This window comes from Oncorhynchus masou, chromosome 25 (assembly GCF_036934945.1).
Source record: "Oncorhynchus masou masou isolate Uvic2021 chromosome 25, UVic_Omas_1.1, whole genome shotgun sequence".
NCBI lineage: Eukaryota > Metazoa > Chordata > Actinopteri > Salmoniformes > Salmonidae > Oncorhynchus > Oncorhynchus masou.
This window is the reverse complement of record NC_088236.1, coordinates 2,500,103-2,525,781: the sequence shown is the minus strand read 5'-3', so window position 1 is coordinate 2,525,781 and position 25,679 is coordinate 2,500,103. Positions and strand designations below refer to the sequence as shown.

Sequence of the window (25,679 nt, the reverse complement as noted above, 5' to 3'; positions counted from 1 at the left end):
GCATGCATTATTTGGTGTTCTACGTTGTACACGGAGGATATTTTTGCAGAATTCTGCGTGCAGAGTCTCAATTTGGTGTTTGTCCCATTTTGTAAAGTCTTGGTTGGTGAGCGGATCCCAGACCTCACAACCATAAAGGGCAATGGGCTCTATGACTGATTCAAGTATTTTTAGCCAGATCCTAATTGGTATGTTGACATTTATGTTCCTTTTGATGGCATAGAATGCCCTTCTTGCCTTGTCTCTCAGATCGTTCACAGCTTTGTGGAAGTTACCTGTGGCGCTGATGTTTAGGCCAAGGTATGTATAGTTTTTTTGTGTGCTCTAGGGCAACAGTGTCTAGATGGAATTTGTATTTGTGGTCCTGGTGACTGGACCTTTTTTGCAACACCATTATTTTGGTCTTACTGAGATTTACTGTCAGGGCCCAGGTCTGACAGAATCTGTGCATAAGATCTAGGTGCTGCTGTAGGCCCTCCTTGGTTGGTGACAGAAGTACCAGATCATCAGCAAACAGCAGACATTTGACTTCGGATTCTTGTAGGGTGAGGCCGGGTGCTGCAGACTTTTCTAGTGCCCGCGCCAGTTCGTTGATATATATGTTGAAGAGGGTGGGGCTTAAGCTGCATCCCTGTCTAACCCCACGACCCTGTGTGAAGAAATTTGTGTGTTTTTTGCCAATTTTAACCGCACACTTGTTTGTGTACATGGATTTTATGATGTCGTATGTTTTACCCCCAACACCACTTTCCATCAGTTTGTATAGCAGACCCTCATGCCAAATTGAGTCAAAGGCTTTTTTGAAATCAACAAAGCATGAGAAGACTTTGCCTTTGTTTTGGTTTGTTTGGTTGTCAATTAGGGTGTGCAGGGTGAATACATGGTCTGTTGTACGGTAATTTGGTAAAAAGCCAATTTGACATTTGCTCAGTACATTGTTTTCATTGAGGAAATGTACGAGTCTGCTGTTAATGATAATACAGAGGATTTTCCCAAGGTTACTGTTGACGCATATTCCACGGTAGTTATTGGGGTCAAATTTGTCTCCATTTTTGTGGATTGGGGTGATCAGTCCTTGGTTCCAAATATTGGGGAAGATGCCAGAGCTAAGGATGATGTTAAAGAGTTTTAGTATAGCCAATTGGAATTTGTTGTCTGTATATTTGATCATTTCATTGAGGATACCATCAACACCACAGGCCTTTTTGGGTTGGAGGGTTTTTATTTTGTCCTGTAACTCATTCAATGCAATTGGAGAATCCAGTGGGTTCTGGTAGTCTTTAATAGTTGATTCTAAGATCTGTATTTGATCATGTATATGATTTTGCTCTTTATTCTTTGTTATAGAGCCAAAAAGATTGGAGAAGTGGTTTACCCATACATCTCCATTTTGGATAGATAATTCTTCGTGTTGTTGTTTGTTTAGTTTTTTCCAATTTTCCCAAAAGTGGTTAGAGTCTATGGATTCTTCAATTACATTGAGCTGATTTCTGACATGCTGTTCCTTCTTTTTCCGTAGTGTATTTCTGTATTGTTTTAGTGATTCACCATAGTGAAGGCGTAGACTCTCTCTCTCTCAGCAGTCTGTCTCTCTCCTCTCTCTCTCAGCAGTCTGTCTCTCTGTTTCTCTCTGTCTGTCTCAGCAGTCTGTCTCTGTTTCTCTCTCTCTCTCTCAGCAGTCTGTGTCTCTCTCTCAATTCAATTCAAGGGGCTTTATTGGCATGGGAAACATGTGCTAACATTGCCAAAGCAAGTGAGGTAGATAATATACAAAAGTGAAATAAACAATAAAAATTAACATTAAACATTACACATACAGAATTTTCAAAACAATAACAACAATGGTGTTTGTTCTTCACTGGTTGCCCTTTTCTTGTGGCAACAGGTCACAAATCTTGCTGCTGTGCGGCCTTTCTCAATAGTAAAGCTATGCTCACTGAGTCTGTACATCGTCAAATCTTTCCTTAAGTTTGGGTCAGTCACAGTGGTCAGGTATTCTGCCACTGTGTACTCTCTGTTTAAGGAGAAATAGCATTCTAGTTTGCTCTGTTTTTTTGTTAATTCTTTCCAATGTGTCAAGTAATTATCTTTTTGTTTTCTCGTGATTTGGTTGGGTCAGGATTTGGATAATTAGCAGCCCACTAAATTAATAATATAAAAGGTTAAGAACAAATTCATATTTACAATGACGGCCTACCAAAAGGCAAAAGGCCTCCTGCGGGGACGGGGACAGGGATTAAAAATGAAAATAATAATAATAATAAATATATATATATACTGTATATAGGACAAAACACACATCACGACAAGACAACACTACATAAAGAGAGACCTAAGATACAGATACAGATACATTGAAATGCTGAATACAACAGGTGTAGTAGACCTTACAGTGAAATGCTGAATACAACAGGTGTAGGTAGACCTCACAGTGAAATGCTGAATACAACAGGTGTAGTAGACCTCACAGTGAAATGCTGAATACAACAGGTGTAGTAGACCTCACAGTGAAATGCTGAATACAACAGGTGTAGTAGACCTTACAGTGAAATGCTTACTTACAAGGCCTTAACTCTATTTCTTAAAACTGCATTGTTGGTTAAGAAAATATTTACCAAATAAAGTTTAAAAAAATTATTATAAAAAGAGAACAGTCCATGACTTCGGTGACTGGGGTCAGGCAATTTTTAGGGCCTTCCTCTGACACCGCCTGGTATAGAGGTCCTGGATGGCAGGAAGCTTGGCCCCACTGATGTACAGGGCCTTCCCCTGACACCGCCTGGTATAGAGGTCCTGGATGGCAGGAAGCTTGGCCCCACTGATGTACAGGGCTGTATGCACTACCCTCTATAGGGCCTTCCTCTGACACCGCCTGGTATAGAGGTCCTGGATGGCAGGAAGCTTGGCCCCACTGATGTACAGGGCTGTATGCACTACCCTCTATAGGGCCTTCCTCTGACACCGCCTGGTATAGAGGTCCTGGATGGCAGGAAGCTTGGCCCCACTGATGTACAGGGCTGTATGCACTACCCTCTATAGGGCCTTCCTCTGACACCGCCTGGTATAGAGGTCCTGGATGGCAGGAAGCTTGGCCCCACTGATGTACAGGGCTGTATGCACTACCCTCTATAGGGCCTTCCTCTGACACCGCCTGGTATAGAGGTCCTGGATGGCAGGAAGCTTGGCCCCACTGATGTACAGGGCTGTATGCACTACCCTCTATAGGGCCTTCCTCTGACACCGCCTGGTATAGAGGTCCTGGATGGCAGGAAGCTTGGCCCCACTGATGTACAGGGCTGTATGCACTACCCTCTATAGGGCCTTCCTCTGACACCGCCTGGTATAGAGGTCCTGGATGGCAGGAAGCTTGGCCCCACTGATGTACAGGGCTGTATGCACTACCCTCTATAGGGCCTTCCTCTGACACCGCCTGGTATAGAGGTCCTGGATGGCAGGAAGCTTGGCCCCACTGATGTACAGGGCTGTATGCACTACCCTCTGTCGCGCCTTACGGTCAGATGCTGAGTAGTTGCCGTACCAGGCGGTGATGCAACCGTATTCTCGATGGTGCAGCTGTTGAACTTTTTGAGGCTCTGGGGACCCATGCCAATTCTTTTCAGTTTTTTGTCATGTCACCTTTATTTAACCAGGTAAGCTAGTTGAGAACAAGTTCTCATTTACAACTGCGACCTGGCCAAGATAAAGCAAAGCAGTTCGACACAAACAACAACAACAGAGTTACACATGGAATAAACAAACATTTTTCCCTGAAGTATCCTAAGGGGGAAAATGACAGTAGTTTTCTGTTACAGTGTGACCTACTCACTGTTCTCATGTTGAAGGAATTATGGGACACACACACACACACACAATCCCCAGTCGAATGCCATTTAAAGTTTATTGTGATATCTGATAATTTTACAATACAGTGAAAACATACATACAGAACGCAAAATAAATTGTAGTCAAGTAAAAAGAAAGCATATATAATGTGTTTGAAGAAAGAAAAAGAGAACCAGGCACGACTTAATACAGCCATTATAAATACAGCAAACTTTAGACCTATTTTCATTTGAACAATTTTAACACATTTATCAAACGTTACAATCGTTTCCTTTGTATACCTATCATATAGTTTTAATCATCTCTTCTCAGGGATAATAACATCGCCAATACTTATCTCGTCATCAGCTCTCTGTTCCAACATCCCAAACGGGACCCTATTCCCTATAATACTTTATCGAGTAGAGCAAATAGGTAGGGAATGTGATTTGGGACACGGCCTGTGGTTAATATCTCCTGTAGATCTAAAAGAAACTATGTCAGAAGTCGGTGCCAGTGTCACCAAAACAACTAATAATATCTGGGGAAATAAACAAGCATCCTTCACAGCAAATGACTGGCTTTTTACATTATTTCTGAAAGAAGTTCCAGAATACAGAACAACTGTAGAACGTTCTACAGAATGATTCTAGAGAACTAGTGAGAAGTCACACCTGACAGGTTCCGGAATAAGTTTGGGTTTTTTGTACGAGTGGTCTGAAAGCTCTAACAAACAACATCCACGACCCCTGTCCGATTGGCTTTTTAGCTTTAGTTGTGACACCAGTTCTCTAGAAATCTAGTAACAATGTTATATTTGGTATAAACTGACAGTGACACTGGTGACTGTTTTTCCTGTGTGCTATTTGGATTAACGAGAGAGTGAGAGAGTGAGAGAGAGAGAGAGAGAGAGAGAGAGAGAGAGAGAGAGAGAGAGAGAGAGAGAGAGAGAGAGAGAGAGAGAGAGATGTGTATACAGGGGATATTGATTGTTGGAAAGAAAGAAAGAGCCTAGGTCAACGCTCTTCTGTTCTGTAAATTTGAGGGATTATCCAGCTCCCCATATACTTCTACAGTCGACAGAGTTCAGCGCAGGTCAAACATTAGGGCCCTAGAGGCCATACCAGCTTTTAATGGACCTTTCACCCCAGCCCTACCCAGCGGGACCTAAACACACACAGAGTAAAATAATACAATTTCTAAAGAAACTATTCAGCTGGCCATCAAGCCCAGATCGCTGGGAGAGGGGAGACATAAACCCCAGCTGGCCATCAAGCCCCCAGATCGCTGGGAGAGGGGAGACATAAACCCCAGCTGGCCATCAAGCCCCCAGATCGCTGGGAGAGGGGAGACATAAACCCCAGCTGGCCGTCAAGCCCCCAGATCGCTGGGAGAGGGGAGACATAAACCCCAGCTGGCCGTCAAGCCCCCAGATCGCTGGGAGAGGGCAGACATAAACCCCAGCTGGCCGTCAAGCCCCCAGATCGCTGGGAGAGGGGAGACATAAACCCCAGCTGGCCGTCAAGCCCCCAGATCGCTGGGAGAGGGGAGACATAAACCCCAGCTGGCCGTCAAGCCCCCAGATCGCTGGGAGAGGGGAGACATAAACCCCAGCTGGCCGTCAAGCCCCCAGATCGCTGGGAGAGGGGAGACATAAACCCCAGCTGGCCGTCAAGCCCCCAGATCGCTGGGAGAGGGGAGACATAAACCCCAGCTGGCCGTCAAGCCCCCAGATCGCTGGGAGAGGGGAGACATAAACCCCAGCTGGCCGTCAAGCCCCCAGATCGCTGGGAGAGGGGAGACATAAACCCCAGCTGGCCGTCAAGCCCCCAGATCGCTGGGAGAGGGGAGACATAAACCCCAGCTGGCCATCAAGCCCCCAGATCGCTGGGAGAGGGGAGACATAAACCCCAGCTGGCCGTCAAGCCCCCAGATCTCTGGGAGAGGGGAGACATAAACCCCAGCTGGCCGTCAAGCCCCCAGATCTTTGGGAGAGGGGAGACATAAACCCCAGCTGGCCGTCAAGCCCCCAGATCGCTGGGAGAGGGGAGACATAAACCCCAGCTGGCCATCAAGCCCCCAGATCGCTGGGAGAGGGCAGACATAAACCCCAGCTGGCCGTCAAGCCCTCAGATCGCTGGGAGACGGGAGACATAAACCCCAGCTGGCCGTCAAGCCCCCAGATCGCTGGGAGAGGGCAGACATAAACCCCAGCTGGCCGTCAAGCCCCCAGATCGCTGGGAGAGGGGAGACATAAACAAACGGATGAAAAAAGAAAACAAGGAAAATATATAATCACCTTAAACGTAAAATGCAAAATAGAGGAAACACACACACACACACACACACACACACACACACACACACACACACACACACACACACACACACACACACACACACACACACACACACACACACACACACACGTTTACAGCCAGAGGTACAGTTGAATCAAAGCAGTAAAGGAGCCAATAGAAACCTTCAATATGTTCCTCTATATACAGAGTGTAACAGGTCTGTACTGTAACAGGTCTGTACTGTACTGGTTTTATATATTCAAGTAGGAGATCTCTAACCATCCAACTCGGTCAGGTTTGCATTGTCCTTGTCTTACGGATTAATAATAGGTCATGTGACCTGACTGACCTGATCGGCAATGTGAGCGATCGCACCTCATTCTAAAAACCCCAACCCTCCCCCTACCTGCTACGACACCAATATAGATTATTATCGAGGTCTGATCCCCCCCCCCCACACCGATACGTGTAGCCTATATATAATCTACTATTCTTGAGGCACAGCAGCCATTGAACGCTCAGTTTTCACCCGTAAAGTATTTATCTATCAATCTATCTATTTGTATCTATCGATGTGGGTTTGAGCTTTTTTTGGTGGCTCGTAGTTTATAGTTGTGCACGGCACAACACAGGAGAAAGTCAGGAGAAAATAGGAAGAGAGGCACACGATTCATTCAGCTTAGAGGCAAACTAACGACGAGGACGAGAACACAGAGAGAGAAGCAACCGTGCAACCGTGCGCCAGGCATAAAGTGCAAAAAAAAGATCTCCAGAACGAAGGGAAGAGAAAGGATGAAGGATTGTAATTTCTCTCATAGCAGCAAAGAATTGCAATGAACATTATTATTTACTTTTCTGTGGAAAAAAGGGAACATTGTTCATGCCGAGGATGTTCAAAGTGATTTAAAGTGACTCGGGTGAGATTATAAACCCTTGATTTAGGTCGGATCACCGATTGGGGAAGCATAGGAACAAGTAAAGCAGGATTGGGGAAGCATAGGAACGAGTAAAGCAGGATTGGGGACGTGTAGAAACGAGTAAAGCAGGATTGGGGAAGCATAGGAACGAGTAAAGCAGGATTGGGGAAGCATAGGAATGAGTAAAGCAGGATTGGGGAAGCATAGGAATGAGTAAAGCAGGATTGGGGAAGCATAGGAACGAGTAAAGCAGGATTGGGGAAGCATAGGAACGAGTAAAGCAGGATTGGGGAAGCATAGGAATGAGTAAAGCAGGATTGGGGAAGCATAGGAATGAGTAAAGCAGGATTGGGGAAGCATAGGAATGAGTAAAGCAGGATTGGGGAAGCATAGGAACGAGTAAAGCAGGATTGGGGAAGCATAGGAACGAGTAAAGCAGGATTGGGGAAGCATAGGAACGAGTAAAGCAGGATTGGCGACGTGTAGAAACGAGTAAAGCAGGATTGGGGACGTGTAGAAACGAGTAAAGCAGGATTGGGGAAGCATAGGAACGAGCAAAGCAGGATTGGGGAAGCATTGGAACGAGTAAAGCAGGATTGGGGACGTGTAGAAACGAGTAAAGCAGGATTGGGGAAGCATAGGAACGAGCAAAGCAGGATTGGGGAAGCATAGGAACGAGTAAAGCAGGATTGGGGAAGCATAGGAACGAGTAAAGCAGGATTGGGGAAGCATAGGAACAAGTAAAGCAGGATTGGGGACGTGTAGAAACGAGTAAAGCAGGATTGGGGAAGCATAGGAACGAGTAAAGCAGGATTGGGGAAGCATAGGAACGAGTAAAGCAGGATTGGGGACGTGTAGAAACGAGTAAAGCAGGATTGGGGACGTGTAGAAACGAGTAAAGCAGGATTGGGGAAGCATAGGAACGAGTAAAGCAGCGATATTTAATTGATCTAATAACTAATAGGGAGATGATCTCGCCAGCAACCCCTCAATATCATTCAGCATCTCATACAATCTTTTAATCATCGGAGGAAAGGCCTTAAAAGAGACAGATAAGACAGACAGACTTTTGCCTCTAAACCTATGAACCAAAGGCCTCTGCAAGTACAAACTAAGTATCTGCCTTCCAGTCTGCCACTGTGTTGAAGGTGGGCAACACACTAGTAGACATTCTGCTCATATACATACAATACATGATACTGTATATGTACAGGGAACTGACAGAATAATGGAAACACTGGAGGAAATGAGGGATTGAAAGCTGGTGTTTCCTGAGTTAATTAAGCAATTAACATCCCATCATGCTTAGGGTGAAAAACCATATGTCGTGGCCGTCTCAGTCACCAGATCTCAACCCAATTGAACACTACCGGGAGATTCAGGAGCAACACATGAGACTGCGTTTTTCACCATCATCAACAAAAAAACACAAAATGGTGGAATTTCTCGTGGAAGAATGGCGTCTCATCCCTCCAATAGAATTCCAGACACTTGTAGAATTCATGCCAAGATGGACTGAAGCTGTTCTGATTGGTGGAGGCCCAACGCCCTATTGAGACACTATATGTTGGTGTTTCCTTTACTTTGGCAGTTACCTGTATATATATGCATGAGAATAAATGTCCATACAAATGTATATCACATATCTCTAAATAGACTCTATACATGCACATGGTTAGTTTAGTTCAGGTTGTGAACTACGTGGGGGTGTGATGGTTAGTTTAGTTCAGGTTGTGAACTACGTGGGTGTGATGGTTAGTTTAGTTCAGGTTGTGAACTACGTGGGTGTGATGGTTAGTTTAGTTCAGGTTGTGAACTACGGGGGTGTGATGGTTAGTTTAGTTCAGGTTGTGAACTACGTGGGTGTGATGGTTAGTATAGTTCAGGTTGTGAACTACGTGGGTGTGATGGTTAGTTTAGTTCAGGTTGTGAACTACGTGGGTGTGATGGTTAGTTTAGTTCAGGTTGTGAACTACGTGGGTGTGATGGTTAGTTTAGTTCAGGTTGTGAACTATGTGGGTGTGATGGTTTGTTTAGTTCAGGTTGTGAACCACGTGGGTGTGATGGTTAGTTTAGTTCAGGTTGTAACACAATATGAAGCGTGGGTGTGATGGTTAGTTTAGTTCAGGTTGTGAACTACGTGGGTGTGATGGTTAGTTTAGTTCAGGTTGTGAACTACGTGGGTGTGATGGTTAGTTTAGTTCAGGTTGTAACACAATATGAAGCGTGGGTGTGATGGTTAGTTTAGTTCAGGTTGTGAACTACGTGGGTGTGATGGTTAGTTTAGTTCAGGTTGTAACACAATATGAAGCCTAGGTGTGATAGTTAGTTTAGTTCAGGTTGTAACACAATATGAAGTGTGGGTGTGATGGTTAGTTTAGTTCAGGTTGTGAACTACGTGGGTGTGATGGTTAGTTTAGTTCAGGTTGTAACACAATATGAAGCGTGGGTGTGATGGTTAGTTTAGTTCAGGTTGTAACACAATATGAAGCGTGGGTGTGTTCTGTGGTTGTCAAGCCTGTTCTAGGCTGTGTCCCAAATTGCACCCTATTCCCTACATAGTGCTCTACTTTAGACCAGGGCCCATAGGGTAGTGCACCAAGGCAGAGAGTGCCATTTGGGAAACATAGTCCTCCCTCTATCTCCTCTGGTAAACCTTATCTAATAGTACTGTTGCTATATGGAGCCAGCCACAATGCTGTTGGATAAAACACATCTATCTACATATAATATCAATCTTTCCCCGCCTCTCTGCTCGGGGTACGTTTTGGGGTGTTACCGGGCACGTTTGTGGTTAGCGGTTACCGGGACGTCCCACACAGTGAAGTCATCATTAAAGATCAAAGACTGGAAAAAAAATATTGAAAAATAAAAATATTCACGGATAAATCAAAGATTAAAACACAAGGAGAACCCTCCCCCCACTGTGCCACCCTGTCCCCTTCCTTCCTGCAACACCTCCTCTTCCTCCCGGGTCAGAGGAGGAAGAGGGTAGTAGAACGTTATCATGTTATCCTCTCTCTCACATCGCCATGGCAGCCGTGTAACTGAGTGCCAACGCCAGTGAGGTGGGTGGGGCCTGGTTGATGAAGGAGGTTGTCTGTCATTGGCTGGTGAGATCACATGGTCTTCATTGAAGGTCCAACCCCCAATAGGCTACTCGTCTCTCCAGTTCAACAGCATCATGTTTAGTTTCACAACCAGCAGGGACTGTGTGTGTGAAGGGTGTGTTTTTGTGTGTGTTAGGAGGGGGCGGCACGGTGAGTGGTTGATGGTGATTGGTTGTCGCTCTGTGAAGTCTGATAGATCCAGAGCTCTGATAGGTCAGAGGTCATTAAAGGGCCGGAGACAGGAAGTGATGTCACTCCCAGCCATTGTCTTTAATCATGTGAGCCAGCTCGATGATGAACTTCCCCTCCTTGTACTTCTGACTGCTCTCAAATGCATGTTCCTGCAACACAACATGCTGTCAGTCAACAACAACAACACCACAAAAACATTAGTCTGATGTCACCATGTAGGTTTAGAATGTATGTAAACGATCAACATTTTTAACTGGCGTTCAAGATTTCCTGTGGGCTGTTTTAAGGCCAGGCACAACAGACTGAAATTAAAATTTTGCATAAATGTTTTCGATTTGTTGGTATTTTGATCTATTTAATATTAGTATTTTCAAAAAGTTGTCAAACTTGATGAAAATGTATATTTTCTTTAGTTAATCACGACCGTCATTGACATTTAACACAATTTTAACCACTTTATAATGGACATACATTGACCATTTTCATAGCTCACTACATTAAGTTACACATCATTTTTACACATACGACAAGCCCATTTCATAGAGAATGTTACAAACTGGACTACATTTAGTGATTTACTTTGAAGGGTCTGAATAGGCTTTTGGAAGAGTCTTAATTCAGTGTACTTGTCTTTAACGGCCATTTCCCAGAAAGCCACACTCTCTCCACATGCCAACTAATTTTACACAGCTTCAGAAGCATGTTCATTCACCAAATGTAGTTTTATCCTTAGAACACAAATACGGGGCAGCAGGGTAGCCTAGTGGTTAGAGTGTTGGACTAGTAACCGGAAGGTTGCAAGTTCAAATCCCTGAGCTGACAAGGTACAAATCTGTCGTTCTGCACCTGAACAGGCAGTTAACCCACTGTTCCGAGGCCGTCATTGAAAATAAGAATTTGTTCTTAACTGACTTGCCTAGATAAATAAAGGTAAAAGAAATAAAACACAACGTGTAAAGTGTTGGTCTCATGTTCCATGAGCTGAAATACAATATCCCAGAAATGTTCCATACACACAAAAAGCGTATTTCTCTCACAAATTTTGTTTACATCCCTGTTAATTTCTACTTTGCCAAGATAATCCATCAACCTGACAGGTGTGGCATATTAAGAAGCTGATTAAACCACTTAATCATTACACAGGTGCACCTTATGCTGGGGACAATAAAAGGCCACTCTAAAATGTGCAGTTTTGTCACACAAGACACTTCCACAGATGTCTCAAGTTTTAACGGAGCGTGCAATTGGCATGCTGACTGCAGGAATGTCCACTAGAGCTGTTGCCAGAGAATTTAATGTTAATTCAAGCCTCTTCCAATGTCGTTTTAGAGAATTTGGCAGTACGTCCAACTGGCATCACAACCGCAGACCACGTGTAACCACGCCAACCCAGGACCTCCACACCCGGCTTGTTCACCTGCGGGATCGTCTGAGACCAGCTTCCCGGACAGCTGATGAAACTGTGGGTGTGCAAGCTTTCTCCCATTTCTCTTCTCTGCAAATCCTCTGTCAGGTTGGATGGGGAGCGTCGCTGCATAGCTATTTTCAGGTCTCTCCAAAGATGCTTGATCGGGTTAAAGTCCATGATCTGTCTGGGCCTTTTACTAAGGAGTGGCCACTCTACCAAGCCTGATTGGTGGAGTGCTGCCGAGATAGTTGTCCTTCTGGAAGGTTCTCCCATCTCAACAGAGAAACTGGGGCCCTGTCTGAGTGACCATCAGGTTCCTGGTCACCTCCCTGACCAAGGCTCTTCTCCCCCGATTGCTCAGTTTGGCCGGGCGGCCAGCTCTAGGAAGCGTCTTGGTGGTTCCAAACTTCTTCCATTTAAGAATGATGGAGGCAACTGTGTTCTTGGGGACCTTCAATGCTGCAGAAATGTTTTGGTACCTTTCCCCAGATCTGTGCCTCGACACAATCCTGTCTTGGAGCTCTACGGACAATTCTCTCGACCTCATGGTTTGGTTTTTGCTCTGACATTCACTGTCAACTGTGGGACCTTATATAGACAGGTGTGTGCCTTTCCAAATTATGTCCAATCAATTGAATTTACCACAGGTGGACTCCAATCAAGTTGTAGAAACATCTCAAGGATGATCAATGGAAACAGGATGCACCTGAGCTCAATTTCATAGTCTCATAGCAAAGGGTCTGAATACTTACTGTATGTAAATACGGTATTTCTGTTTTTTATTTTTAATAAATTAGCAAAAATGTCTAAAAACCTGTTTTCGCTTTGTCATTATGGGGTATTGCGTGTAGATTGATGAGGATTTGATTTTTTATTTAATCAAATTTAGAATAAGGCTGTAACATAACAAAATGTGGAAAGTATCTGTGACCAACAGATGTATATTTGTATTCCCAGTCATGTTAAATTAGATTAGGACTTAATGAATTTATTTAAATTCCTTATAGAAAGTGTAACTCAGTAAAATCTTTGAAAGTTGTTGGATGTTGTGTTTATAGTTTCACTCATTGTATATTTTACAGACTTACCAAGAGGGAATTGTTGATTTGTTGCACATTGTTTATTCTAGATAACATTTTATGTATATGTCTTTAGTGTTTTACAGATAGAAGTAGGAAAACAGTATTTATCTGTTTTGGACAAGTCCTATAGTGTCTTAAACAAAATTAATATTTGATTTGATTTATTTAGGCTGACTTCGTTCAGTGTCCAAAAAAACGAATTGCGTCGTATGCAAATACGCATTTATTTAATTAGATATCGCCTCATTTGGTAGGTGACATTTTGTTGACGCAGTAGGTGTAGTAGGTGTAGTAGGTGTAGTAGGTGCAGTAGATAGGTGACATTTTGTTGAAGCAGTAGGTGTAGTAGGTGTAGTAGATAGGTGACATTTTGTTGAAGCAGTAGGTGTAGTAGGTGTAGTAGGTGTAGTAGGTGCAGTAGGTGCAGTAGGTATAGTAGGTGTAGTAGGTGCAGTAGGTATAGTAGGTGTAGTAGGTGTAGTAGGTGCAGTAGATAGGTGACATTTTGTTGAAGCAGTAAGTGTAGTAGGTGTAGTAGATAGGTGACATTTTGTTGACGCAGTAGGTGTAGTAGGTGTAGTAGGTGCAGTAGATAGGTGACATTTTGTTGAAGCAGTAGGTGTAGTAGGTGTAGTAGATGTAGTAGGTGCAGTAGGTGTAGTAGGTGTAGTAGGTGTAGTAGGTGTAGTAGGTGCAGTAGATAGGTGACATTTTGTTGAAGCAGTAGGTGTAGTAGGTGTAGTAGGTGTAGTAGGTGCAGTAGGTGTAGTAGGTGTAGTAGGTGTAGTAGGTGCAGTAGATAGGTGACATTTTGTTGAAGCAGTAGGTGTAGTAGGTGTAGTAGGAAGGTGACATTTTGTTGAAGCAGTAGGTGTAGTAGGTGTAGTAGGTGTAGTAGGTGCAGTAGATAGGTGACATTTTGTTGAAGCAGTAGGTGTAGTAGGTGTAGTAGATAGGTGACATTTTGTTGATGCAGTAGGTGTAGTAGGTGCAGTAGATAGGTGACATTTTGTTGAAGCAGTAGGTGTAGTAGGTGTAGTAGATGTAGTAGGTGCAGTAGGTGTAGTAGGTGCAGTAGGTGAAGTCGGTGCAGTAGGTGCAGTAGGTGTAGTAGGTGCAGTAGGTGTAGTAGGTGTAGTAGGTGCAGTAGGTGTAGTAGGTGCAGTAGGTGCAGTCGGTGGAGTAGATAGGTGACATATTGTTGAAGCAGTAGGTGTAGTAGGTGTAGTAGGTGCAGTAGGTGCAGTAGGTGCAGTAGGTGGAGTAGGTGTAGTAGGTGTAGTAGGTGTAGTAGGTGCAGTAGGTGCAGTAGGTGTAGTAGGTGTAGTAGGTGCAGTAGGTGCAGTAGGTAGAGTAGGTGTAGTAGGTGTAGTAGGTGCAGTAGGTGTAGTAGGTGCAGTAGGTAGAGTAGGTGTAGTAGGTGTAGTAGGTGTAGTAGGTGCAGTAGGTGTAGTAGGTGCAGTAGGTGCAGTAGGTGCAGTAGGTGCAGTAGGTGCAGTAGGTGATTAATGATATAATGATTTAGATGCACTATTGTAAAGTGGCTGTTCCACTGGATGTCAGAAGGTGAATTCACCAATTTGTAAGTCGCTCTGGATAAGAGCGTCTGCTAAATGACTTAAATGTAAATGTAAATGTAGGTGTAGTAGGTGCAGTAGGTGTAGTAGGTGCAGTAGGTGTAGTAGGTGTAGTAGGTGCAGTAGGTGTAGTAGGTGCAGTAGGTGTAGTAGGTGCTGTAGGTGTAATAGGTGTAGTAGGTGTAGTAGGTGCAGTAGGTGTAGTAGGTGCAGTAGGTGTAGTAGGTGCAGTAGGTGTGGTAGGTGTAGTAGGTGCAGTAGGTGTAGTAGGTGCAGTAGGTGTAGTAGGTGCTGTAGGTGTAATAGGTGTAGTAGGTGTAGTAGGTGCTGTAGGTGTAGTAGGTGCAGTAGGTGTAGTAGGTGCTGTAGGTGTAATAGGTGTAGTAGGTGTAGTAGGTGCAGTAGGTGTAGTAGGTGCAGTAGGTGTAGTAGGTGTAGTAGGTGCAGGAGGTGCAGTAGGTGTAGTAGGTGCTGTAGGTGTAATAGGTGCAGGAGGTGCAGTAGGTGTAGTAGGTGCTGTAGGTGTAATAGGTGTAGTAGGTGCAGTAGGTGCAGTAGGTGTAGTAGGTGCAGTAGGTGCAGTAGGCGTAGTAGGTGCAGTAGGTGCAGTAGGTGTAGTAGGTGCAGTAGGTTCAGTGGGTGCAGTAGGTGTAATAGGTGCAGTAGGTGCAGTAGGTGTAATAGGTGCAGTAGGTGCAGTAGGTAGGTATGTGTATAGGGGCAGTAGGTGCAGTAGGTGCAGTAGGTGTAGTAGGTGCTGTAGGTGTAGTAGGTGCAGTAGGTGTAGTAGGTGTAGTAGGTGCAGTAGGTGTAGTAGGTGCAGTAGGTGCAGTAGGTGCAGTAGGTGTAGTAGGTGCTGTAGGTGTAGTAGGTGCAGTAGGTGTAGTAGGTGCAGTAGGTGTAGTAGGTGCAGTAGGTGCAGTAGGCGTAGTAGGTGCAGTAGGTGCAGTAGGTGTAGTAGGTGCAGTAGGTGCAGTAGGTGCAGTAGGTGTAATAGGTGCAGTAGGTGCAGTAGGTGTAATAGGTGCAGTAGGTGTAGTAGGTGCAGTAGGTGCAGTAGGTGCAGTAGGTGTAGTAGGTGCTGTAGGTGTAATAGGTGCAGTAGGTGCAGTAGGTAGGGTAGGTGTAGTAGGTGCAGTAGGTGTAGTAGGTGCAGTAGGTGAAGTAGGTGTAGTAGGTGCAGTAGGTGTAGTAGGTGTAGTAGGTGCAGTAGGTGCAGTAGGTAGGTAGGCGACATACGTATTTCCATCCCAGAGTGGTTTTACAGTTCTCACAGTAGATGTCAGCGACGGCATGTAAACCTGTTAGGAGAACCCGCTCCTCGGCCGGCCCACAGCCCACATTCACACTGAGGGAGAGAGACAAAATAGCTCTATTTAAGGTTATGTTTAGGCATAAGGTTTAAACCTCCTCTTTACACAGAGTTAAAGAGGGGGTTTAATACTTACACAGAGTTAAAGAGGGGTTTTTATACTTACACAGAGTTAAAGAAGGGGTTTTTATACTTACACAGAGTTAAAGAGGGGTTTTATACTTACACAGAGTTAAAGAGGGGGTTTTATACTTACAGAGAGTTAAAGAGGGGGTTTAATACTTACACAGAGTTAAAGAGGGGTTTTATACTTACACAGAGTTAAAGAGGGGGTTTTATACTTACACAGAGTTAAAGAGGTAGGCTCTCCCCTGGCTTCCTTGGAATGACTGAAACAGAAAGAGAAAAAACGTCAGATCAGACAGACAGACAGACGTGTGTGTGGCCCCCTGCTCTCTCTGTATCTCTGTCTATGTGTGTGTGGCCCCCTGCTCTCTCTGTATCTCTGTCTATGTGTGTGTGGCTCCCTGCTCTCTCTGTATCTCTGTCTATGTGTGTGTGGCCCCCTGCTCTCTCTGTATCTCTGTCTATGTGTGTGTGGCCCCCTGCTCTCTCTGTATCGCTGTCTATTTGTGTGTGGCCCCCTGCTCTCTCTGTATCTCTGTCTATGTGTGTGTGGCCCCCTGCTCTCTCTGTATCTCTGTCTATGTGTGTGTGGCCCCCTGATCTCTCTGTATCTCTGTCTGTGTGTGCGTGGCCCCCTGCTCTCTCTGTATCTCTGTCTATGTGTGTGTGGCCCCCTGCTCTCTCTGTATCTCTGTCTATGTGTGCGTGGCCCCCTGCTCTCTCTGTATCTCTGTCTTTGTGTGCGTGGCCCCCTGCTCTCTCTGTATCTCTCTGTATCTCTTGCTCTGTGTGTGTGTGTGGCCCCCTGCTCTCTCTGTATCTCTTGCTCTGTGTGTGTGTGTGTGTGTGTGTGTGTGTGTGTGTGTGTGTGTGTGTGTGTATGTGTGTGTGTGGCCCCCTGCTCTCTGTATCTCTGTCTATGTGTGTGTGTCCCGCTGTTCTCTCTCTCTCTCTCTGTGTGTGTCCGTGTCCCGCTGTATCTCTCTGCCTCTCTGCATGTACGTGTAGAGTAAGCCCTACCTAGACAGGTCATGTGACTGGGCCACATCCTGATAGCATTAGCCAGCATTAATATAAACACTAAACATCTATAGCTGGTTGACGTACGCGTAAAAAGGCGTCTGCATACACACTGTATGCCTCTGTGTGAGGTGTGACTGCACTGCATATCACAGACTGATTATGTAAGGTGTTTGTGTGTGTGTGTGTGTGTGTGTGTGTGTGTGTGTGTGTGTGTGTGTGTGTGTGTGTGTGTGTGTGTGCGCATGCGTGCGTGCGTGCGAGTGTGTGTGTGTGTGTTTGTGTGTGACGGAGGGGGGGAGGGAGGGAGGGAGGACGACCTTCTGCTTGGACTGAGGGATCTGGGTCAGCACTGCAGAGTGGTAGACGCATTGACCCAACAGACAGGAAAGAGAGAGGGTGATAGAGAAGGTGATAGAGCGAGAGAGAGAGAGAGAGAGAGAGAGAGAGAGAGAGAGAGAGATGGTGAGATCTCAGTAAGACCTAAATAATGGTGTTCTTCTCCAAAGCTGTGAACGATCTGAGAGACAAGGCAAGAAGGACCTTCTATGCCATCAAAAGGAACATAAAATTCAACATACCAATTAGGATCTGGCTAAAAATACTCAAATCAGTCATAGAGCCCATTGCCCTTTATGGTTGTGAGGTCTGGGGTCCACTCACCAACCAAGAATTCACAAAATGGGACAAACACCAAATTGAGACTGCACGCAGAATTCTGCAAAAATATCCTCCGTGTACAACGTAGAACACCAAATAATGCATGCAGAGCAGAATTAGGCCGATACCCACTAATTATCAAAATCCAGAAAAGAGCCGTTAAATTCTACAACCACCTAAAAGGAAGCGATTCCCAAACCTTCCATAACATAGCCATCACCTATAGAGAGATGAACCTGGAGAAGAGTCCCCTAAGCAAACTAGAATGCTATTTGGCCCTAAACAGAGAGTACACAGTGGCAGAATACCTGTCCACTGTGACTGATCCAAATTTAAGGAAAGCTTTGACTATGTACAGACTTAGTGAGCATAGCCTTGCTATTGAGAAAGGCCGCCGTAGACAGACCTGGCTCTCAAGAGAAGACAGGCTATGTGCACACTGCCCACAAAATGAGGTGGAAACTGAGCTGCACTTCCTAACCTCCTGCCCAATGTATGACCATATTAGAGACATATGTTTCTCTCAGATTACACAGATCCACAAAGAATTAGAAAACAAACCCAATTTTGATAAACTCTCATATCTACTGGGTGAAATTCCACAGTGTGCCATCACAGCAGCAAGACTTGTGACCTGTTACCACAAGAAAAGGGCAACCAGTGAAGAACAAACACCAATGTAAATACAACCTATATTTATGTTTATTTATTTTCCCTTTTGTAATTTAACTATTTGCACATCGTTAAAACACTGTATACAGTGGGGCAAAAAAGTATTTAGTCAGCCACCACTTATTTTCCACCATAACTTGCAAATAAATTCATTAAAAATCCTACAATGTGATTTTCTGGATTTTTTTCTTCTCATTTTGTCTGTCATAGTTGACGTGTACCTATGATGAAAATTACAGGCCTCTCTCATCTTTTTAAGTGGGAGAACTTGCACAATTGGTGGCTGACTAAATACTTTTTTGCCCCACTGTATATAGACATAATATGACATTTTAAATGTCTTTATTCTTTTGCAACTTCTGTGAGTGTAATGTTTACTGTTTTTATTGTTTATTTCACTTTTGTTATTATCTATTTCACTTGCTTTGGCAATGTTAACATGTTTCCAATGCCAATAAAGACCTTTGAATTGAAATTGAATTGAGTTCCCATGGTCCCTGACTCCAAAACTCTCAAAGACCAACATAGACCCAGACACCAGCTTAGAGCTTCTGAGACTTACTCTACAACATTCACTCAAGGGTGCTTAGGATATCTACTGGAAATGGCGCCTGGGGAAGGCCCGAAGCATCATCAAGGACCCCACACACCCCAACCACGAGCTGGTCACTCCCTTACCGTCAGGCAGACGGTATCGGAGCATGAGGTCTGATACCAACAGGTTCAGAGAGTTTCCATCTACAATCCTGTCAGACTGCTGAACACTTGAAATGGACTGACCACCTGCTCTGATTCTAACCCTAACAGGACTGACCACCTGCTCTGATTCTAACAGGACTGACCACCTGCTCTGATTCTAACAGGACTGACCACCTGCTCTGATTCTAACAGGACTGACCGCCTGCTCTGATTCTAACAGGACTGACCACCTGCTCTGATTCTAACAGGACTGACCACCTGCTCTGATTCTAACAGGACTGACCACCTGCTCTGATTCTAACAGGACTGACCACCTGCTCTGATTCTAACAGGACTGACAACCTGCTCTGATTCTAACAGGACTGACCACCTGCTCTGATTCTAACAGGACTGACCACCTGCTCTGATTCTAACAGGACTGACCACCTGCTCTGATTCTAACAGGACTGACCACCTGCTCTGATTCTAACAGGACTGACCACCTGCTCTGATTCTAACAGGACTGACCGCCTGCTCTGATTCTAACAGGACTGACCACCTGCTCTGATTCTAACAGGACTGACCACCTGCTCTGATTCTAACAGGACTGACCACCTGCTCTGATTCTAACAGGACTGACCACCTGCTCTGATTCTAACAGGACTGACCACCTGCTCTGATTCTAACCCCTAACAGGACTGACCACCTGCTCTGATTCTAACAGGACTGACCACCTGCTCTGATTCTAACAGGACTGACCACCTGATCTGATTCTAACAGGACTGACCACCTGCTCTGATTCTAACAGGACTGACCACCTGCTCTGATTCTAACAGGACTGACCACCTGCTCTGATTCTAACAGGACTGACCACCTGCTCTGATTCTAACCCCTAACAGGACTGACCACCTGCTCTGATTCTAACAGGACTGACCACCTCCTCTGATTCTAACAGGACTGACCACCTGCTCTGATTCTAACAGGACTGACCACCTGCTCTGATTCTAACAGGACTGACCACCTCCTCTGTGTCTAACAGGACTGACCGCCTGCTCTGATTCTAACAGGACTGACCACCTGCTCTGATTCTAACAGGACTGACCACCTGCTCTGATTCTAACAGGACTGACCACCTGCTCTGATTCTAACAGGACTGACCACCTCCTCTGATTCTAACAGGACTGACCGCCTGCTCTGATTCTAACAGGACTGACCACCTGCTCTGATTCTAACAGGACTGACCACCTGCTCTGATTCTAACAGGACTGACCACCTGCTCTGATTCTAACAGGACTGACCTCCTCCTCTGATTCTAACAGGACTGACCACCTGCTCTGATTCTAACAGGACTGACCACCTGCTCTGATTCTAACAGGACTGACCACCTGCTCTGATTCTAACAGGACTGACCACCTGCTCTGATTCTAACAGGACTGACCACCTGCTCTGATTCTAACCCTAACAGGACTGACCACCTGCTCTGATTCTAACAGGACTGACCACCTGCTCTGATTCTAACAGGACTGACCACCTGCTCTGATTCTAACAGGACTGACCACCTGCTCTGATTCTAACCCTAACAGGACTGACCACCTGCTCTGATTCTAACCCCTAACAGGACTGACCACCTGCTCTGATTCTAACAGGACTGACCACCTGCTCTGATTCTAACAGGACTGACCACCTGCTCTGATTCTAACAGGACTGACCACCTGTTCTGATTCTAACAGGACTGACCACCTGCTCTGATTCTAACAGGACTGACCACCTGCTCTGATTCTAACAGGACTGACCACCTGCTCTGATTCTAACAGGACTGACCACCTGCTCTGATTCTAACAGGACTGACCACCTGCTCTGATTCTAACAGGACTGACCACCTGCTCTGATTCTAACCCCTAACAGGACTGACCACCTGCTCTGATTCTAACAGGACTGACCACCTGCTCTGATTCTAACAGGACTGACCTCCTCCTCTGATTCTAACAGGACTGACCACCTGCTCTGATTCTAACAGGACTGACCACCTGCTCTGATTCTAACAGGACTGACCACCTGCTCTGATTCTAACAGGACTGACCACCTGCTCTGATTCTAACAGGACTGACCACCTGCTCTGATTCTAACCCTAACAGGACTGACCACCTGCTCTGATTCTAACAGGACTGACCACCTGCTCTGATTCTAACAGGACTGACCACCTGCTCTGATTCTAACAGGACTGACCACCTGCTCTGATTCTAACCCTAACAGGACTGACCACCTGCTCTGATTCTAACCCCTAACAGGACTGACCACCTGCTCTGATTCTAACAGGACTGACCACCTGCTCTGATTCTAACAGGACTGACCACCTGTTCTGATTCTAACAGGACTGACCACCTGCTCTGATTCTAACAGGACTGACCACCTGCTCTGATTCTAACAGGACTGACCACCTGCTCTGATTCTAACAGGACTGACCACCTGCTCTGATTCTAACAGGACTGACCACCTGCTCTGATTCTAACAGGACTGACCACCTGCTCTGATTCTAACCCCTAACAGGACTGACCACCTGCTCTGATTCTAACAGGACTGACCACCTGCTCTGATTCTAACAGGACTGACCACCTGCTCTGATTCTAACAGGACTGACCACCTGCTCTGATTCTAACAGGACTGACCACCTGCTCTGATTCTAACAGGACTGACCACCTGCTCTGATTCTAACCCCAACATGACTGACCACCTGCTCTGATTCTAACAGGACTGACAACCTGCTCTGATTCTAACAGGACTGACCACCTGCTCTGATTCTAACCCCAACATGACTGACCACCTGCTCTGATTCTAACAGGACTGACCACCTGCTCTGATTCTAACAGGACTGACCACCTGCTCTGTTTCTAACAGGACTGACCACCTGCTCTGATTCTAACAGGACTGACCACCTGCTCTGATTCTAACAGGACTGACCACCTGATCTGATTCTAACCCTAACCGGACTGACCACCTGCTCTGATTCTAACAGGACTGACCACCTGCTCTGATTCTAACAGGACTGACCACCTGCTCTGATTCTAACAGGACTGACCACCTGCTCTGATTCTAACCCTAACAGGACTGACCGCCTGCTCTGATTCTAACAGGACTGACCACCTGCTCTGATTCTAACAGGACTGACCACCTGCTCTGATTCTAACAGGACTGACCACCTGCTCTGATTCTAACAGGACTGACCACCTGCTCTGATTCTAACCCCTAACAGGACTGACAACCTGCTCTGATTCTAACAGGACTGACCACCTGCTCTGATTCTAACCCCAACAGGACTGACCACCTGCTCTGATTCTAACAGGACTGACCACCTGCTCTGATTCTAACAGGACTGACCACCTGCTCTGATTCTAACAGGACTGACCACCTGCTCTGATTCTAACAGGACTGACCACCTGCTCTGATTCTAACAGGACTGACCACCTGCTCTGATTCTAACTAACAGGACTGACCACCTGCTCTGATTCTAACAGGACTGACCACCTGCTCTGATTCTAACAGGACTGACCACCTGCTCTGATTCTAACAGGACTGACCACCTGCTCTGATTCTAACAGGACTGACCACCTGCTCTGATTCTAACAGGACTGACCACCTGTTCTGATTCTAACAGGACTGACCACCTGCTCTGATTCTAACAGGACTGACCACCTGCTCTGATTCTAACAGGACTGACTGATTCTAACCTGCTCTGATTCTAACAGGACTGACCGCCTGCTCTGATTCTAACAGGACTGACTACCTGCTCTGATTCTAACAGGACTGACCACCTGCTCTGATTCTAACAGGACTGACCACCTGCTCTGATTCTAACCCTAACAGGACTGACCACCTGCTCTGATTCTAACCCCTAACAGGACTGACCACCTGCTCTGATTCTAACAGGACTGACCACCTGCTCTGATTCTAACAGGACTGACCGCCTGCTCTGATTCTAACAGGACTGACTACCTGCTCTGATTCTAACAGGACTGACCACCTGCTCTGATTCTAACCCCTAACAGGACTGACCACCTGCTCTGATTCTAACAGGACTGACCACCTGCTCTGATTCTAACAGGACTGACCACCTGCTCTGATTCTAACAGGACTGACCACCTGCTCTGATTCTAACAGGACTGACCACCTGCTCTGATTCTAACCCCTAACAGGACTGACCACCTGCTCTGATTCTAACAGGACTGACCACCTGCTCTGATTCTAACCCCAACAGGACTGACCACCTGCTCTGATTCTAACAGGACTGACCACCTGCTCTGATTCTAACAGGACTGACAACCTGCTCTGATTCTAACAGGACTGACCACCTGCTCTGATTCTAACAGGACTGACCACCTGCTCTGATTCTAACAGGACTGACCACCTGCTCTGATTCTAACCCTAACAGGACTGACCACCTGCTCTGATTCTAACAGGACTGACCACCTGCTCTGATTCTAACAGGACTGACCACCTGCTCTGATTCTAACAGGACTGACCACCTGCTCTGATTCTAACAGGACTGACCACCTGCTCTGATTCTAACAGGACTGACCACCTGTTCTGATTCTAACAGGACTGACCACCTGCTCTGATTCTAACAGGACTGACCACCTGCTCTGATTCTAACAGGACTGACCACCTGCTCTGATTCTAACCCCTAACAGGACTGACCACCTGCTCTGATTCTAACAGGACTGACCACCTGCTCTGATTCTAACAGGACTGACCACCTGCTCTGATTCTAACAGGACTGACTACCTGCTCTGATTCTAACAGGACTGACCACCTGCTCTGATTCTAACAGGACTGACCACCTGCTCTGATTCTAACAGGACTGACCATCTGCTCTGATTCTAACAGGAGTGACCACCTGCTCTGATTCTAACAGGACTGACCACCTGCTCTGATTCCAACAGGACTGACCACCTGCTCTGATTCTAACCCCAACAGGACTGACCTGACCTAACAGGACTGACCACCTGATTAACCCTAACAGGACTGACCACCTGCTCTGATTCTAACAGGACTGACAACCTGCTCTGATTCTAACAGGACTGACCACCTGCTCTGATTCTAACAGGACTGACCACCTGCTCTGATTCTAACAGGACTGACCACCTGCTCTGATTCTAACAGGACTGACCACCTGCTCTGATTCTAACAGGACTGACCACCTGCTCTGATTCTAACAGGACTGACCGCCTGCTCTGATTCTAACAGGACTGACCACCTGCTCTGATTCTAACAGGACTGACCACCTGCTCTGATTCTAACAGGACTGACCACCTGCTCTGATTCTAACAGGACTGACCACCTGCTCTGATTCTAACAGGACTGACCACCTGCTCTGATTCTAACCCCTAACAGGACTGACCACCTGCTCTGATTCTAACAGGACTGACCACCTGCTCTGATTCTAACAGGACTGACCACCTGATCTGATTCTAACAGGACTGACCACCTGCTCTGATTCTAACAGGACTGACCACCTGCTCTGATTCTAACAGGACTGACCACCTGCTCTGATTCTAACAGGACTGACCACCTGCTCTGATTCTAACCCCTAACAGGACTGACCACCTGCTCTGATTCTAACAGGACTGACCACCTCCTCTGATTCTAACAGGACTGACCGCCTGCTCTGATTCTAACAGGACTGACCACCTGCTCTGATTCTAACAGGACTGACCACCTGCTCTGATTCTAACAGGACTGACCACCTGCTCTGATTCTAACAGGACTGACCTCCTCCTCTGATTCTAACAGGACTGACCACCTGCTCTGATTCTAACAGGACTGACCACCTGCTCTGATTCTAACAGGACTGACCACCTGCTCTGATTCTAACAGGACTGACCACCTGCTCTGATTCTAACAGGACTGACCACCTGCTCTGATTCTAACCCTAACAGGACTGACCACCTGCTCTGATTCTAACAGGACTGACCACCTGCTCTGATTCTAACAGGACTGACCACCTGCTCTGATTCTAACAGGACTGACCACCTGCTCTGATTCTAACCCTAACAGGACTGACCACCTGCTCTGATTCTAACCCCTAACAGGACTGACCACCTGCTCTGATTCTAACAGGACTGACCACCTGCTCTGATTCTAACAGGACTGACCACCTGCTCTGATTCTAACAGGACTGACCACCTGTTCTGATTCTAACAGGACTGACCACCTGCTCTGATTCTAACAGGACTGACCACCTGCTCTGATTCTAACAGGACTGACCACCTGCTCTGATTCTAACAGGACTGACCACCTGCTCTGATTCTAACAGGACTGACCACCTGCTCTGATTCTAACAGGACTGACCACCTGCTCTGATTCTAACCCCTAACAGGACTGACCACCTGCTCTGATTCTAACAGGACTGACCACCTGCTCTGATTCTAACAGGACTGACCACCTGCTCTGATTCTAACAGGACTGACCACCTGCTCTGATTCTAACAGGACTGACCACCTGCTCTGATTCTAACAGGACTGACCACCTGCTCTGATTCTAACCCCTAACAGGACTGACCACCTGCTCTGATTCTAACAGGACTGACCACCTGCTCTGATTCTAACATGACTGACCACCTGCTCTGATTCTAACAGGACTGACCACCTGCTCTGTGTCTAACAGGACTGACCGCCTGCTCTGATTCTAACAGGACTGACCGCCTGCTCTGATTCTAACAGGACTGACCACCTGCTCTGATTCTAACAGGACTGACCACCTGTTCTGATTCTAACAGGACTGACCACCTGCTCTGATTCTAACAGGAC

At 46.0% G+C, this 25,679-nt stretch overlaps 1 protein-coding gene across 1 annotated transcript in view; it reads right to left on the bottom strand.

Annotated features, from left to right (window-relative positions):
- Window positions 1-3,879: 3,879 nt before the first annotated feature.
- LOC135513682 (protein yippee-like 1) overlaps window positions 3,880-25,679 on the bottom strand; it is a 69,458-nt gene continuing 47,658 nt past the window's right edge. Inside the window, exons 3-5 of the mRNA XM_064936543.1 lie at window positions 16,066-16,109; window positions 15,648-15,756; window positions 3,880-10,490 (exon numbers count right to left, since the gene is read on the bottom strand). Of these exons, the coding sequence (XP_064792615.1) occupies window positions 10,401-10,490; window positions 15,648-15,756; window positions 16,066-16,109 (243 nt within the window). The 3' untranslated portion in view covers window positions 3,880-10,400. The remainder of the gene's footprint in view (window positions 10,491-15,647; window positions 15,757-16,065; window positions 16,110-25,679) is intronic.